Source organism: Narcine bancroftii, chromosome 5 (assembly GCF_036971445.1).
Source record: "Narcine bancroftii isolate sNarBan1 chromosome 5, sNarBan1.hap1, whole genome shotgun sequence".
Taxonomy (NCBI): Eukaryota; Metazoa; Chordata; class Chondrichthyes; order Torpediniformes; family Narcinidae; genus Narcine; species Narcine bancroftii.
In genome coordinates, this window is record NC_091473.1 from 204,435,750 (window position 1) to 204,452,190 (window position 16,441).

The 16,441-nt window shown below is 55.1% G+C and overlaps 2 protein-coding genes and 1 long non-coding RNA gene across 3 annotated transcripts in view; 2 read left to right on the forward strand and 1 right to left on the reverse strand.

Moving 5' to 3' along the window:
• Positions 1–479: 479 nt before the first annotated feature.
• Positions 480–6,470, forward strand: LOC138764625 (uncharacterized). Its single transcript, XR_011358231.1, has 2 exons — positions 480–940; positions 6,022–6,470. It is a non-coding gene; the product is annotated as an uncharacterized lncRNA (long non-coding RNA).
• Positions 2,273–12,858, reverse strand: LOC138764623 (lipid transferase CIDEB-like). Its single transcript, XM_069940774.1, has 5 exons — positions 12,616–12,858; positions 11,961–12,102; positions 11,308–11,457; positions 3,190–3,377; positions 2,273–2,702 (listed from the first exon to the last, which is right to left on the reverse strand). Exons 1-5 carry the CDS (start codon positions 12,666–12,668, stop codon positions 2,582–2,584), a joined length of 654 nt encoding a protein of 217 aa, XP_069796875.1. The 5' UTR covers positions 12,669–12,858; the 3' UTR covers positions 2,273–2,581.
• Positions 12,859–14,968: 2,110 nt separating this feature from the next.
• The window catches only part of LOC138764626 (FH1/FH2 domain-containing protein 3), a 52,912-nt gene continuing 51,439 nt past the window's right edge, over positions 14,969–16,441 (forward strand). Inside the window, exon 1 of the mRNA XM_069940776.1 lies at positions 14,969–15,319. Within this exon, the coding sequence (XP_069796877.1) occupies positions 15,056–15,319 (264 nt within the window). The 5' untranslated portion in view covers positions 14,969–15,055. The remainder of the gene's footprint in view (positions 15,320–16,441) is intronic.

Below are 16,441 nucleotides of genomic sequence, written 5' to 3' on the forward strand. Positions count from 1 at the left end.
CAGGCGACAATTTCACGGTCGCACCGCAGGATTACCCCCACCCAGCATGGTAGGTACTGTCCCAACACTTTGGACAGATACACAGATAGGACAGGTTTTGAGGGGCAGGTGGGACGAGTGTGGGTGGGACACTAGTCAGCATAGGCAGTTTGGGCCCAAGGGCATGATTCCAGGTGCTACTTAAGCCAAGAGAGTCCCCTCACAGACATTGTGAGTGTGCCTGGATCCAGGCATCCACCTCACCCCCGGCTTCTGAGCATCACGGCCCACCCCGCCCCGTCCTCCGGACAGAACTGCCTTGCTACTTGGTTCTCCCGGAAACAAGTTCCCTTTTGTGCTCCCCCTCAAAAGTAAACAATGTCATACACATGGTAACACTGCGTACATGCACTGAAAGCCCTTCATCCTGCTGGATAGGTACTTCGCAAAAAAAAAGTTAATTGAATTAACAAGAGGTTCTAAAAACAAGATTACATTGTTAGCCTCATGCAGTGGTACAGTCTAATGCCGAGTGGGAGCACTCCCTGGTCAGTGTGACAAAAGGCGATGGCTGTTGGGAAGGACCTGTCCTTGAACCTGAAGGTGCTGGACCTGAGGCGACTGCACCTTCTGACAGAAGGTAGCCGCGAGGAGAGATTGTGGCCAGGGTGATGGAGGGGCTTCTCTCGATGGGTTTTAACCAGAAACCAGCTCCAACTTCCTCACGTTCCCTGCCTGCCTGCCGTTGGCCCCTGACAGCAGAGATAAACACACGCAAATGGTGGAGGAATTCAGCCAGTCTTCAGCGGCCGTAGCAGGTAAATCTAGGTTACTGACGTTTGGGCCTGATCCCTTCACTAAAGAATAAGCAGAGCAGGAATGCGTCACTGGATGGGAGGAGGAGGAATTTGGACACACACCACGGGAACGGACCATTTCTGTGCCACCGATTTATGCTGAGGTGAGAATTGATGTTCTGGAAGGAGATAGAGCTGGGGGTAAAGCGACGGAGAAGGCGCGAGGAGGGGGGTTTTAACAGAAACCAGATACATTGATGTTTGTGCCACCGAGTTGGAGGGCGTCCAGGCAAGGTGAGGTGTTCCTCTGATTTCCAGGTCGTCTCAAGTGTGCAGTTCATGAAACCATGGGCCGACACATCAGCAGGGGAATGGGTGGGGAAATGAAGCAATGCCCCAACTAACGTTACCCCCTCCCTCAGACCCGTGTCACCGATTGTACCCCAACTGACGTCAACCCCCCCCCCGACCCAGCGCCCCGTGTCACTGTACCCCACTGACCTACAGAGGACACAGCAGCCCAGTTGCTGCCTCATGTCCTCAGAGACGCAGGTTCGATCCATTCCTCTACCTGTGTGTGAGCAGATTGAACAACCTCCCTGTGACTGGTTGGGTTTCCCCATCCCCCGGGGGGCTCTGGTTTCCTCCCAAAAGACCCTGCGCAGATCAGTGGGTTAATTAAGCATACACAGGACATCACATGCAACAGCAGGAAAAATCATCTCGGGCCTCCACGTGTGTACTCGACGATAAAGTGGACGTTGCCGTCTGTGTGAAGGTGAAAATCCAGGAGTTGACAGATCCGTGGGGAGAATTAAATGAGATGGACCCAAGGCCCTGTTTCTCCCTGGCCCAACCCTCCTCTCAAGACCCTACCCTTTTGTCCCCGCTGTGCTATGGCCACTGTGGTACCAGGGTCTCGTCTCCTCACCAGGACTCCTCAGTGTTCAGCAAGTGGCTTGTCCAGGGAAGGTTCTGCGGATTCTTCGTGGAGCCGAAGCGGGTGTTGGTTAACGTGGAAAGGATGGGCAATTTCTCCCTGGACTGTTGGAAGCTGAAGGAGGGACCTGAGAGAGGTTTATAAAAATCAGGAGGGGCATGGGTGGTCATAGTCTCTCTCTCCAACCCGGGATCAGGGAGTCTTAAAACCAGAGGGAATGGGTTTAAGGTGAAGGGGGGTGGGGGTGGAGATTTAATGGGGACACCTTCACACAGGGTGTGTGGGTCAAACTATCAGAGGAAGGGGTGGGGGGGCTACAGTGGTTGAAACATACAGAGAGGGAAGGTCTAGAGGGGTGCGGGCAGGACACAGGGAAATGGGACGGATGGGGAAAAGGGCGTGTCCTCCTATTGTGTCATCATGAATTGCATTGCCAGCTCCCCTGGTGAGCAGAGGAGAGAGTTCCCCAGAGGAGGGGGTGGGGAGGTGGGAGACCTATGGGGAAGGGGTGTTTGCGCCCAATCACTTCAACTAAACAAAGAGAAACCATTCGGGAGAACTTGATTCCAGTTTAATCCAGATGCTGAGCAGTTTGGTGGAGCACAGGCACGTGGCTCCCGTCTGTGTTCATGTCTAAAACGTGTTTGTGTGCGGACAGTGTCTGTGTGTGAAGCGTGTGCATGGACGGATCACGTGGACGCCGCCCACTCTGCGTCTGGGTGAGGGGGTGTCACCCTTTTTGGTGAGTGTCTCTATTTCCATGTGTGTGCAGTGGTCTCCAGCTGACGGTGTGTGCAGGTGAGTGTAGTTCGGGAGGATGTGTGAGGTGTTCTTTGGCCTATGAAGCTTCGCAGGATGGGGCAGCTCAGTCGTCGAATTCCACCAGGCGCTCGGTGCCCTCCACAAGGCGCCTGGTGAAAGAGGACGCAGCGAGCAGCAGCTGGCCAATCGCAGACATCAGGGACGAGGCGACACGGAGAACCTGTCTGAGGGAACCAAATACAGCCTTCAGACCATGGAGCGAGAGTTCCCCCCTCCCCCGTCCCGACGCACAATCCTCCAGGGTCAGACCGACTGAAGCTCCCAGCGCAGCATCCCGACACAGACACAGAGTGAAGCTCCTTCCACACCGTCCCGTCACACACTCCCGGGGACAGACACAGAGTGAAGCTCCCTCCGCACCGTCCCGTCACACACTCCCGGGGACAGACACAGAGTGAAGCTCCCTCCTCACTGTCCCTTTTTTCCTGGTTAACGATGTGTCTTGCGAACTTCTCTTCCCATCCTTCCCCACCCTCCCCTCCACCTCACATCCTCCCCCTACCCTCCCATCCCTTGCTGGACAATCTCTCCTGACTATTCCCCCCGAGAAAGCTGCATCGATGGCAGTGGGGCTCACCTTCCCTGCCATGTGGAGACGCACTTCTGTTACCTCCACCCTGGCCCTCCCCCACACTCATTAGTCTAAGGTACCTGATAATCTTCTTTGGCCCCAGGCACTTGACTTCAAAGGTCATGGAGTAGAAGTCGTAGAAGGTGGCCCTGATGTTTAGTGAGCCAAAAAGATCCCTGGGGTTGAGTTTGTAGATGTCGAAGGTTATCCGGGCGATGTCTTTGCTGTCCTTGGGTTTTTGAGTCAGTGTGTAGGAGATCATTCCCCTCTGTAAGACACCACATCATTGGTCAGACACAGGCTGAATCTTCCTCTGCATCCTCCCGCCACACCCTCCCCCAGTGACAGACACTGCCCCTTATAATCTCATACGCCTCTATTAAGTTGCTCCTCACTTTTGTCGCACCAAAGAGAAAATCACCAGCTCCATTAACCTGACCTCATGTGGCCCATTCTCCAATTTGGGCAACATCCTGTTAAATCTCCTCTGCCCCCACTCCAGGCCTCAGTTCCCTCAGTTCTTCCAATGTATCGAATTATCACGGGCTGTGACTTTTTAAATTTATTTTTGTAGTAACAGGCCCTTTCCGCCCATGAGGAAAACCACAAAATGCTGGAGAAGCTCTGCAGGTCGAACAGCGTCCTTTATGTAAAGGTGTCGAACAAGAGGGTAGGGGGGTGGGGAAGGCAGGAGATGATGGGTGGAGAAAGGAGGGAGGATGCAGTAGCGATGAGGGGGGAGGAGGGAGGGCTGGGTGGTAGAAAGGGAAAGGAGAAGGGGGAAGAGAGGGCAAGCAGCTTGGGTGGATGACAGTACTGTCCATGTTCATGCTATGTGTCTGGAGGGAGGTCGGGGGGAGGTCAGGGGGGTGGTGAGGTGAGGGAGGAATGTGGGAAGTCGGGGTTTGTGAGGGAGAAGAGGATAGGGGAGGGTAGCCAGAAAGTGGGGAGTGAGGTTTGAGGGTTTAGGAGATGACTCCGCCGACTGGTCGTAGACTGGGAGATCGCTTTGCCTAGCACCTCCTCTCCAACCCCAACCACAGTGACCTCCCCGTGGCCGACCACTTCAATTCCAGGGCACTCTCCCACGGTCACATGCCTGTCCATGACCTTGTGGATTGTCCCACCCTGGCCACCCGCAGATTGGAGGAACCACCCCTTATTTTCCCATCTGGGCTTCCCTCCAGACACATGGCATGAACACTGGGCCCTTTCAAACTGCCGTGTAAAATGGGGTTAACGGGTCAATCTGCCCAGTTTGCACCTCAGTTATGTGGCAGTTAGAAAGGGTCTGACCCAGCCAACCCCGTTGAAATCCGACCAGGTCCCTGACTTACCTCAGAGGTAGTCAGGGAACCCAGCTAAACATACCTAGCTCACTTCCTCAGGCGAGCTGAACAGGAATATGACCGACTCGCTTATTCCAGTGACGCCAGCATTTGCATGCATGCATCACTGGGCAGCCAGCATCCGAACATCCGGCAGTACTTCCGGTGAGTGTGTGGCGCATCATCGCCGGGGTGGGGGTGGGATCCCCCTTAAATCACTGGGTTGGCAATTTAATGGGTCCACTCCCCTGTGATTTAAAAGGGGCTTCCAGTCCCAGTCATCGCTCCCTGCTCCCAGGAGGATGACCCAGGTGCGCTACAATTTGAAGGGGCTGTTGATTTTACTGCTTTCCACTAAATCAGCTCGCCTTTTCTTTTCCCCTCCCCCTTTTCCTGCCTTTCCAGTTCTTTTACCCAGCACAGCCCTCCCCCTCATCACTACTGTCCCCTCCCTCCTTTCTCCACCCATCATCTTCTGCCTTTACCACCCCCTTCTCCCCCTCTTGTTCGATGCCTGACGGCATTCCCCACCCCCCACACCTTGACAAAGGGCTTAAGCCCGACATGTCTTTCCCTTTGCTGCATAAAGGAGACAGTTCAACCTGCTGAGTTTCTCCAGCATTTTGTGTTTGAACAGATTATTACAGCAGGGATGATCATTTTGAATAACTTCCGTCTTGTTAGATTCAGAATCAGGTTTCCACCTGCTTCAAAAGGGCATCAATCATCCTGGTGCCCAGGAAGAGTAGTGTGAGCTGCCTCAATGTCTATTGCCCAATAGCACTAACATCTGCTGTGATGAAAGGCTTGGAGAGGCTGGTCATGGTCAGAATTAACACGTACCTAAGCAAAGATCTGGACCCACTGGAATTACCCTATCGTCACAATCGCTCCACGGCTGATGCAGTATTGCTGGCTCTCCACTCAGCTCTGGATGATCACCTCGAAAACAGCAACTCATACATATGGCCACTCTTCATAGACTACAGCTCAGCCTTCAATACCATTATACCCTCAGTGCTGGTCAAGAAGCTACAAACTCTGGGCTTCTGTACCCCACTCTGCAACTGGATCCTTGACTTCCTCATCAGAAGACCACAGTCCGTAAGAATTGGGAACAACGTCTCCTTCTCACTGATTATCAACACAGGCACACCCCAGGGATGTGAGCTTAGCCAACTGCTCTACTCATTATACACCCATGACTGTGGCCAGACACAATCCCAATGCCATCTACAAATTTGCTGACGACAGCACAGTTGTCTGCAGAATCACAAATGGCAATAAGGAAGCGTACAGGAGGGAGATAGATCAGCTCGTTGAAGGTGTAACAACAACCTTGCATTCACCATCAACAAAACCAAGGAGACGATTGTGGTCTTTAGGAGGAAGTCAGGGGAACATGACCCAGTCCTCATCGAGGGCTCAGTAGTGGAGAAGGTCAAGAACTTCAAATTTCTGGGTGTCAATATCTCCGAGGATCTGTCCTGGAGCCTCAATTTTGAAGGGTCACCAGTGGCTATACTTTGTGAGGAGTTTGAGGAGGTTCATTATGTAACCAAAGATTCTCGTAAACCTCTACAGGTGTACCATGGAGAATGTTCTGGCTGGTTGCATCACTGCCTGGTTTGGAGATGCCAACTCTCAGGACAAGAATAAACTCCAGAGGGTTGTTAACTCGGCCTGCGACATCACAGGCACCAGACCACTCCATCGAAGACATCTATGTGAGGAGGTGTCTTAAAAAATCAGCCTCTATCCTCAAAGATCCCACCATCCAGGCCTTGCCCTCTTCACTCTGCTACCATCAGGAAAAAGGGACCGGAGCCTAAAGACGAGCACTCAGCGGCACAAGGACAGCTTCTTCCCTGCTGCCATCAGATTCCTGAACCACAGACCCTGCCGCACTTTTCGTGCACCGTTATTTATAGTATTGTTGTAAGATGGTTATAATATGAATATTTGCTCTATGACGCTGCTGCAAAAACACTGAATTTCGTGACTTGTTCATGACAATAAATTCTGATACTATATCCCAAGCTGCAGACACTGTGATTGTAGTAAAGACCCTAGAAAGGCTGGAGGAACTCTGCCGGTCTCACAGCATCCAGACGAGGTGAAGATGTATAACTGATGTTTCAGGCCTGAGCCCTTCCTCAAGGTATGAGTGAAAAAAAAGACAGGGTGTCTGTGTTAAAAGGAGTTGAGTAAAATGGAGGGTTATGGAGGAGGGAGATTCCAGGCAGTGGTTACAGTTGGTTATTGGGTCAGCACAACACCGTGGGCTGAAGGGCCTGAACTGGGCAGAGGATCCACGTTCTTCCCTTGGTGAGGTGACCAGAAATAGATACAATATTCCAAGTGGAGACTAACCTACGTGTAACACATGTCTCTTGAACTCGATCCCACGGCTAATGAAGGTAAAGGCACCATTAAACCTCCTTTTCAACCTGTGCAGCAGATTTCAGTCCTGCGGACACAGACCCCAAGGTTTCTCGGTCTGTCCACACTGCTCGTTGTTCTCCCATTAACATTGTTTTCTGCCTTTAAATTTGTCTGACCTGAATGAACCACCTCGCACCTTTCTGGGTTAAACTCCATCCACTGCTCAGCCCAGCTCTGTATCCTGTCACTGTCCCTCTGTATCCACAACACGACTAACCCAGCCTCCACTTCCTCATCCAGGCCATTTATAAAAATTGGAGGAGACCCCGGAACAGATCCCTGTGGAACACCACTGGTCACTGGGCTCCACACTGGAAATCAACCATCTACAACCACCCTCTCTCCCTTCTCTAAGCAGCCAATTCTGTGTCCACAAAGCAAGGCTTCATTGGATTCCCTGTCAAAATAAGCCTTGCATGGGGAACCTCATCAAATGCTTTACTGAAATCCATATACACTGCATCCACTGCTCTACCTTCATCATCATTCCTCATTACAGCCTCACAAACTTTTATCAGGCTCGTGAGATGTAGTCGTCCCCGTGCCAAAGCCAAGTTGGCAGGCCCCAATCTCAGTGGGCCTCTCTCACCATCTTCACCACTTTTCATGTCAGAGAGGAAGGAAACAGAAAGAAAAGGTGGAGCCACAGAGGGCAGGGGCAGGGGATGCATAGGCAAAGGCTGCTAGCGCTGGTGGTCAGGACAGGCACCCACTCTGCTTCTTAAGTGTGGAGGGACTGCAGAGAGCAGAGGTCCAAAGGAGATCTGGGACCCCCAGGGCAGGATTCCCCGAAGGGTGGAGTTGGTGGGCAAAGATGGTGTAATGCGTATTGCTGAGGCTTCAGACCACATTTGGAGTCTCATAGCATGGGGGGCATAGTACAGGCCCATCGAACACTGCAGCATGGACCCATTCGGCCCCAAAAGTCTGTGCCAAAACATCATGCCACTAGTCCCACTGACCTGCACCCACTCCAGGCCTCTCCCTTTCAAGTCGTTCTTAAGACAGGTGGTCGAGCGTGTTCACTGCATCGAATGGCAGCTCATTCCACTCTCTGAGGGGTGAACCTCCCCCTGAAAACTATGACCTTTCATACTGACCTCCTCCAATCTAGGTGGAAACAGGCCACTTGTAACCCACTCTGTCTGTGCCTCTCATAATCTTGTGAACCTGCCCTCGTTTCACTTTGCTCCGAGGAATAACGTCCTAATCTGTTTAATCTTTCCCTGTAACTCAACTCCTGAAGACCCGGCAATGTCCGAGTCAATCTTCTCTGCAAATGGATCGTTGGCTGTCACCATTAGAGGAACTGAATTAAAGAGCAGGGAGGTCACGCTGCAACTGTAAAAGGTCCTGGTGAGGCCGCACCTGGAGCACTGGACGCAGTTCTGGTCTCTGTCCATGAGGAAGGATAGACTGGCCTTGGAGGCTGTCCAGAGGAGATTCACCAGGTTGCTCCTGGAGATGAGATGAGGGGGTTGTCCCACGAGGACGGACTCAATCGTCTGGGATTATACTTGCTCGAATTCCGAAGAATGAGAGGAGATCTTATAGAAACATATAAACATGAAAGGGATAGAGGCAGGAAAATGGTTTTCACTGGTGGGTGAGACCAGACCTAGGGGACACAAGATTCAAGATGGAGATGAGGAAGAACTTTTTCCCAGAGGGTCGTGAAGCTGTGGAATTCTCCTCCCAGGAAAGCAGATGAGGCGACTTCATGAAACATATTTAAGGTTCACTTAGATTGATTTTTATATTAAAAAAATGGAATTAAGGGATATGGGGAGAAGGCAGGTCGGTGGGGTTGAGACAATGATCAGATCAGCCATGGGGGGAGCAGGGCTTGATGGGCCGGATGGCCGACTCCTGCTCCTAGTTTTTATGCTCTCTTTCAATCTTACTGGAGTCCTTCCTGCCCCCAGGTGCCCAGAACTGCTGCAATACTCTGAATTTGGCCTCACCTTCAGCCCACTACCTTGTACTGACCCATGTCAACCTACGCCCTTCCCCACCCCATGTCCATGACCCTCCTTCCACATGCCTGAGTCTTTTTTGAATGCCCCTATTGTCCCAGCCTCCAGCATTGCCACTGGCAACACCTTTCAGGCTCCCAACACTCGCTGTGCAAAGAAACTTACCCCTGACACCTCCCCTGAACTGTCCACCCTATCTCATAACCCCCTTCAATCTGTTACTCCTTGTCTCGTCTGGCGCTCCAAAGAGAAAAGCCCCAGCTCGCTCAACCTTGCTAACACCATCGCCAGCCCGACACATCTGAGGGAGGAGGAGTTTGGAGAGGGTCTGGAGGAGTTTAAGAAAATGATCCTGGGGATGAGGGGTTAATTTGATGGCTTTGGGTCTGTACCCGCTGGAGTTTCGAAGGATGATGGGATGTTGTGAAACCTGCTGGATATTGAGAGGGCAGGGTAGAGTAGATGTGGAGAGGCTTGGACTGCGGGGGTGGGGGGGGGGGTGGGGGGGTTGGTGGGGCACAGCCTCAGAATAAAAAGGATGTCCCTTTGGACTGGAGATGAGAAGCCATTTCTTCAGTCAGAGGGTGCCGAATCAGTGGAGCTTGTTGTCCCAGGTGAACATGGAGGCCAAGCCGTTGGTTAGATTTAAAGCTGAGATCAATGGGGGCAGGGAGAGGCCAGGACAGAGGGGTTGAGAGGAAGTGTTCCTCACCCAACCTCGGTGGAAAAAGTTTCTATCAATACCTCTCTTAATTTTGGACACCTCCATCAAATCTCCTCTCATTCTCTGACGCTCCAGGGAATAAAGACCTAACGTGCTTAACCTTCCCCCCTGAAAGTCAGCTGCTGAAGTCCCGGCAACATCCTTAGAAATCCTCTCTGCACTCTTTCGATCTTATTGACAGCTTTCCAGAAGCCAGGTGACCGAAACGGCCCACAGTACTCTGAATTTATCTCACCGACGTCGGATACAACGTCAACACAATGCCCCAACTCAGCACTTTGATCTATGAAAGCCAACGTGCCACAGACTCTTTCCACTTTCGGGGAATTGTGTATCTGTATTCCCAGATCCCTCTGATCTACTGTGTCCCCAGTGCCCAACCCTTCACCGTGTACGTCCTGCCCAGGTGTATGTCCTCTCAGAGATGCTACACTTGTCTGCATTAAACTCTATTTTCCTCACTGCAGCCCATGTTTCCAGCTGGTCCAGATCCATCTGAAAGCTTGGAAAACCTTCCTCGCTGTCCACAATTGCATCAACTCTCTAATCCAATTTACCACATTATCAATGATATATAACATACTTGTGTAATTGTTGAGTTTTGGCGACCAATTTTTCTGGACAAAATTGTGGAGGGGGGGGTCAACTTTTATAGGGATACTACTTTTGACCGTGTTAAGTACCTGTGTTGTTCAAGGCTCTGGGAGCTTGGATAGCCAGAGACTGGTGGGGCGGGGGGTGGGGGGGTGCAGGGTGGGTAAGTCTGCATTTGGAACGTGGGCGAGGATCTGCAGTCGGGGTGAGTCGGGAGCTCCGGTGGGCAGGCGGCCAGGGCGAGGATCCACAGCTGGGGCATCGTTGTCCCTTTTCCAAAACCATCAGGACCCTGTCGTCTCCCAGGGGCGTAGGCGGGTGACCTGGGGAGGGATCCATGTTTGGGGTGTTGGGAGGGCAGGTAGCTGGGGCAAGGGTCTGTGGACAGGGAGCCTGGATTTCAGATGGGGCAGTCAGTGTGTCAGGAGCTCAGATAGAGGGGGAGGGGGTGAAGTCGGGGCCAAAAATAGTGGGAGAGACTTTTACACAGCATCGAAAATTACACAGGCATGTAGAGAAGATGAGAAACAACGCTGGTCCCAGCGCCAATCCCAGAGGTACAGGCCTCCAGTTGGGGACCCAATCATGCCTGTTAATTCTCTGACCAGTTTTTTTAACATTTTAAATTTAAACACGTCGGTGCCGTCCAATTTACACCCCATTGACCTACACCTCCCGGTACGTTTCGAGTGGCGGGAAGAAAGTGGAGTCCCCGGGGAAAACCCACGCAGACATGGGGAGAATGGACCAACTCCTAACAGACAGCGTGGGATTCGAACCCAAGTCAGTCCCCATTGCCGGCGCTGGAACAGCGATGTGCTGACCACTACGCTAAATGTGCCCCTCACTATGAGTGGGAGGGGGGAAAGATTCCAACCCTCTCCCCAGGTGACGCCTTCTGCTCTATTGCCTCACCCCTCACCTTCACTCCAGGATGGGGTGGAGTGAGTCCCAGTCTCCCCATGGGTATCAACACCCAAACGGAATGGACCAGGAGACGCCTCAGGGAATCGGCTCCACCTCTTCTCTAACCTCTTTGGGACCCCGTCCGATCTCTCCCTGGTCCCTCCGACCCATGGGCATTCCCTCCATCCCCTCTCCTGCCCCATCTCGTCCCTCCATCTGGCTGACCTTGGGAGGCCTCCATCGTTGTCCTTTTTCCAAAGCCATCAGGACCCTGTCGTCTTCCAGGTGCTCAAAGACATCCTCGCTGTCGATGACTGTCCCATCCTCCTCCAGGACGAGCGTGGCCAGCTCGCTGATGAGCAGCACATCCAAAGCCTGGGAAGGGGAGAGGTACCGTGACCCACTGTAGGGATTCCCCACTGGTGGGGGGGGGGGGGAAGGAGGGGTGAGGTGAGGGGGGAGAGGTACCATCACCTGCTGTGGGGTTTAAATTCTGGGAGAGGGATGGGCAGATGGCAGGGATCAGGGGAGGGGGACCATCACCCAATGTGGGAATTTCCTATTTGGAGTGGCAGTAGGAGCAGGAGAGAGGAGGAGAGAAGGGTTTGAAGATTGGGGGAGAGGGAGAGAGGAGGAGAGAAGGGTTTGAAGATTGGGGGTTAGGAGTGGGAGAGAAGATAGAGAGAGGGAAGGGAGGGGGAGAGGGGAGAGGAAAGGGGTTGGGGACAGGTGAGGGGTGAGAGGAGGGGAAGAGGGTGTAAAGGGGTAGAGGGGCATGCGCATGTGACTCTGTGTGCGTGTCTGACCCCTCCCCCACTGTATGCCTGTGATCCCTGGGAACCACCACCCCTCTTTCCTCGAGACACCCCAGGACCCACCTTGTTGATCAGCTCCCCGAGGGTGCCAGCCGTCACGCCATGGCGCTGGGACCGGTCGTGGTTACAGAGCCGGAAGGGGCGGCGGTGGGGTGAGGAGCTCCACAGCCTCCTGGTCATCTCGGTGCTGGCAGCTGTAATCGATCTGGGGGTGTGGAAATCAGCGTCACTCACCCTCGATTTCCCTCGATCCCATCACCCCGACTCCTCTCAATTCCCCTCACACAACCCTATGATTCCCCTCGGTAGGGAGGGAAATGGAGGAAAGGGAGGATGGGGAGGAAGTGGTGGTAGGGAGGGGAAGAGGTGAGGGGGGAGAGAGGGAGGTGGGGGAGGGAGAGAGGGTGGAGGGGGAGAGAGGGTGGAGGGGGAGAGAGGGTGGAGGGGGAGAGAGGGTGGAGGGGGAGAGAGGGTGGAGGGGGAGAGAGGGTGGAGGGGGAGAGAGGGTGGAGGGGGAGAGAGGGTGGAGGGGAGGAAGTGGTGGAGGGGAGGAAGTGGTGGAGGGGAGGAAGTGGTGGAGGGGGAGAGAGGGTGGAGGGGGAGAGAGGGTGGAGGGGGAGAGAGGGTGGAGGGGGAGAGAGGGTGGGGGGTTGGAGTGAGGGATGGTGGGGTGGGATGGGAGGGGGCGCCCCTTACCCTCGGAGGGGACGGAACTAACCTGACCAATGAGGATGCTGTGGTCACGTAGTCCTGGGTCTTGGGAGAGTCCATTTCAACCCGTCTGCTCTGCTTGGTTCGGGATCCACGTTCCGGAGATGGGTGCTGCTCCTGGAAGTGGGTGTCACTTCAGACCCTACTTTGACTTGGGAGTCTGTGATGTATTCAGTGCTGGTGGAGAATCTCGGAACGTGCCGGAAAGGCAGGAGCAGGTCCTGGACTTTGAGCCCTGAGCCAGGCAGGTCCAAAGTCCCAGAGAATTCCTCCGTGTTGTCATGGGCAAGGGATTACAGAGATCAGGCTGGGTCATGAGGCCCAGCCCAACCCAGCCCACTCGCTGGGAAATCAGCTGACGCAGAGGGCCTTTGGTACATGAATGTACCCCAGTTTTGGCCCACCTGAGCTGATCCCACTCCCTCCCTCCCTTTGGCCTGTGTCTCTCAAAAAGGATCAGACACGCAAACAGACCAGAGGGGAGAGGGTCACAGGCCAAAGGGAGGGAGGGAGTGGGATCAGCTCAAGTGGGCCAAATCTGGGGTACATTCATGTACCGAAGGCCCTTTGCGTCGGCTGATTTCCCAGCGAGTGGGCTGGGTTGGGCTGGGAAAGGAGGGTGAGGGAGAGGGATACAATAGGAGAGGGAGAGAGAGAGGGATGAGGGAATGGGGGAGAGGAAGAGGGGTGTGAGAGATAGAAGGTGACTATGGGAGGGGTGAGGGAAAGGGAGAAGGAGGGGGAGGGTGAGGGATAGGGAGAAGAATAAAGAGGGAGTAGGAGGAAAAGGGAGGGAGTAGAAGAGGGAGGAAGGGTATAGAAGAGGGGAGGGAGGGAGTAGAAGAGGGAGGGAGTAGAAGAGGGAGGGAGGGAGTAGGAGGGAGGGAGTAGAAGAGGGAGGGAGTAGGAGGAGAAGAGGGAGTAGGAGGAAGGAGAAGAGGGAGTAGGAGGGAGGAGAAGAGGGAGTAGGAGGGAGGAGAAGAGGGAGTAGGAGGGAGGAGAAGAAGGAGAGAGGAAGGGAAGGCAAAGGGAGGGAGGGAAGGCAAAGGGAGGGAGGGAAGGCAAAGGGAGGGAGGGAGAGAAGGCAAAGGGAGGGAGGGAAAGGAAGGGGAGGGTGGAGAGGGAAAAGGGAGGGGGAGGGTGGAGAGGGAAAAAGGAGGGGGAGGGTGGAGAGGGAAAAGGGAGGGGGAGGGTGGAGAGAGAAAAGGGAGGGGGAGGGTGGAGAGGGAGAGAGGGAGGTAGGATGGAGGGGAGAAGGGGGAGAGAGGAAGAGGGATGGAGGGGAGAAGGGGAAGGGATGGAGGGGGTGAGAGAGGGTAGGGAGAGGGGAGGAGTGAGACAGGAGGAGGGAGGGGAAGAGAGGGAGAGGGAGGTCAAGGAAGAGACTGGAAGGAGGGAGGGGAGAGGGAGGGAGGGCAAGGAAGAGACTGGAAGGAGGGAGGGGAGAGAGAGGAAGAGGGAGGGGAAGAGAGGGAGAGGGAGGGCAAGGAAGAGACTGGAAGGAGGGAGGGCAAGGAAGAGACTAGAAGGATAGGAAGGAAGATGGAGGGGAGAGAGGGAGGGAGGGCAAGGAAGAGACTGGAAGAGGGAGGAGGGAGGGGAGAGGCAGAGGGAGGGGAAGACAATAGGAGAACAGAACCTCGGCAGCATTTAATGTGGTTTTAAGAGGGGGGTTTCAGAGGAACAGAGAGAGGGAGAGGGCGGGGTCAGCAGAGGGGGTGGCTGGGAGCAGGAGGGTATGGAGGGAGGGACAGAGGGAGTCAGACAAAGGGGAGGTGGGGTGGGTCGGGGGAGGAGGTAGGGTGTTCAGGGGAAGGAGAGGGGGTTTGGGGAGGGAGAGGGTGTTTGAGGGAGAGGGAAGAGGGGTGTTGGGGAGAGGGTGTTTGAGTGAGAGGGGGGAATGGGGTGTTGGAGGGAGGGTAGAGGGGGTTCGGGGAGGGAGGGGAGTTTGGGGGAGGGGAGAGGGTGGATGAGAAAGGGTGGGGGAGGGGTGCTGTGACAGGAAGAGAGGCCAGCCTTGGCCCTGAGCCCAGCCGTCTCGTTGGCGTCTGCCTCCTCCATGTGCAGGAAACGAGATGGACCCCTTGGGATCTCTCAACTGCTTGAGGCACAGGGTGGGTCCCAGGACCCAGGGGGGTGGGGGGTGTGTGATGTGGAATCTCTGGCCCACACAAGATGGGGGGGGAGGGAGGGGAGGACATGGTGGATTGGCTGAGGCTGGAGTGATGTCTGTACAGCCCCCTCTCCCCTCTCCCCTCCTGTTTTCTTCTGTCTCCTGCTCTCCCATCCCCACACTGGCCTTGGGATGAAGACAGAGAAGGGGTCCGAGGGAGCAGAGGGGGAGGCTGGCCATCTTTGGGATGTCTCGCTTGGAAATCCCCGGCACCTGAAGCTCCAGGCGCTGGACTTCACTGACCTGCGTGAGGAGGAGGAGGAGGCAGTTGGGGATGAGAAGGGTGGGACCGCCGAGCCCCTCTCCCACCCCCCTTCTCCCCCTCTCCCTCCCCCCCCCACCCCTCGGGATCCCCAAGCCCGCGTGGGCTGGGACGCGCAGGCTGCACTGGAAGGGGATACAGGAGCTGCCTTCCGTCCCCAAGTACAGCCGCTTTGGGCCGTCCACCATCTGGGCCAGACTGGACCCTGTGCCTTTGGACACCGACCACCTGCGGGATCTCTTCGGACGGAGCCCCAGCGACTTCAGGACCCCTCAGGTGAGCACACCCTGGAAGGGAGACAGCAGGAGGTGCAGACACAGCCTGCGGGTGGGGTGGGGGGGGGGAGGTGGGGCATTTGCCTGCCTCGCTGTGCAGGGGGCTGAGCACAGAAACCAGGAGCTCATGGTACAGGCGCCAGAGAGAGGACACCCCAACTTCCTGGACACAGGAAGGGCAGAGTGAGTTCACCGGGACATTCCCCAGGACTGGATGCGCTCTCGGGTTATTGGAGAGGGGACAGAACACAGGAGTGGCTTCTCACTGGAAGTGGATGTTTCGGATCTGAGCCCCTCATTGTGGGGGAGGGTGGTTGGGGGGTGCAGAAGGAACGCAGGCTGCCTCGTGCCCAACCACTTCCACTCCATGCCCCATTCCCACAGCCAAACTGAGACCACCCACCCAAACTGGAGAAATAACAGGGCTCCCTCAGCTAGACAGCCATTCCTGTTCACCCCCTCCCCCCAGTATCTCCCCCTGTTCCTCTGTCTCCTCCAGCTTCCCACCCCTCACCTTCCCACTCCTACCAGAGACCCCCCCCTCTCTCTCTCTCTACCCTCCCACCTGTAGCCACCTCTCCCTTCCCCTTCCTTCCCCCACCACCTCCGCTCCCTCCCCCCCACCTCCACACCCTCCCCCCCACCTCCACACCCTCCCCCCCACCATTTTTATTCAGGGGCCTGCCTGCTTTTTCACAAGTGGGAGGTGGGGCTGTTCCTGAAGAAAGAGGTGGAGGGAGAGAGAGAGAGAGAGAGAGGTGGAGAGGAGGAGGGAAGGGGAGCGGGAGGAGGAGACAGGCAGAGGAGAGGTGGAGGAGGAGGGAGAGAGGGAGGGAAAGAGGCATAGAGTTAGAGAGGGAGAGTGGGCAGGAGAGAGTAAGAAAGAGGAGGGGGAGAGACGGAGAAAGGGAGAGGAGGGAGGGGGAGAGATGGAGAAGAGGGGAAGAGGAAGGAGGGGGAGAAATAAAGGGAGGGGAGAGATGGTGAGAGAGGAGGGAGAGGGAGAAGAGGGGGTGAGAGAGGAGGAAGGAGGGGAGAGATGGAGAGGGGAGAGAGAAGGGAGGGGAGAGATGGAAAGGAGGGGGAGAGAGAAATAGAGGGAGAGGAGAGATAGAGGAGGGGA

What these genes read in the sequence shown, in the direction of transcription:
- LOC138764623 (XM_069940774.1), bottom strand. Translation starts at nt 12,668, where the DNA reads ATGGACTCTCCCAAGACCCAGGACTACGTGACCACAGCATCCTCATTG. An exon ending in ACAGCATCCTCATTGGTCAG is followed by an intron (nt 12,103 to 12,615) that starts GTTAGTTCCGTC and finishes CCACACCCCCAG; the next exon opens with ATCGATTACAGCTGCCAGCA. An exon ending in AACGATGGAGGCCTCCCAAG is followed by an intron (nt 3,378 to 11,307) that starts GTCAGCCAGATG and finishes GGTGTCTTACAG; the next exon opens with AGGGGAATGATCTCCTACAC.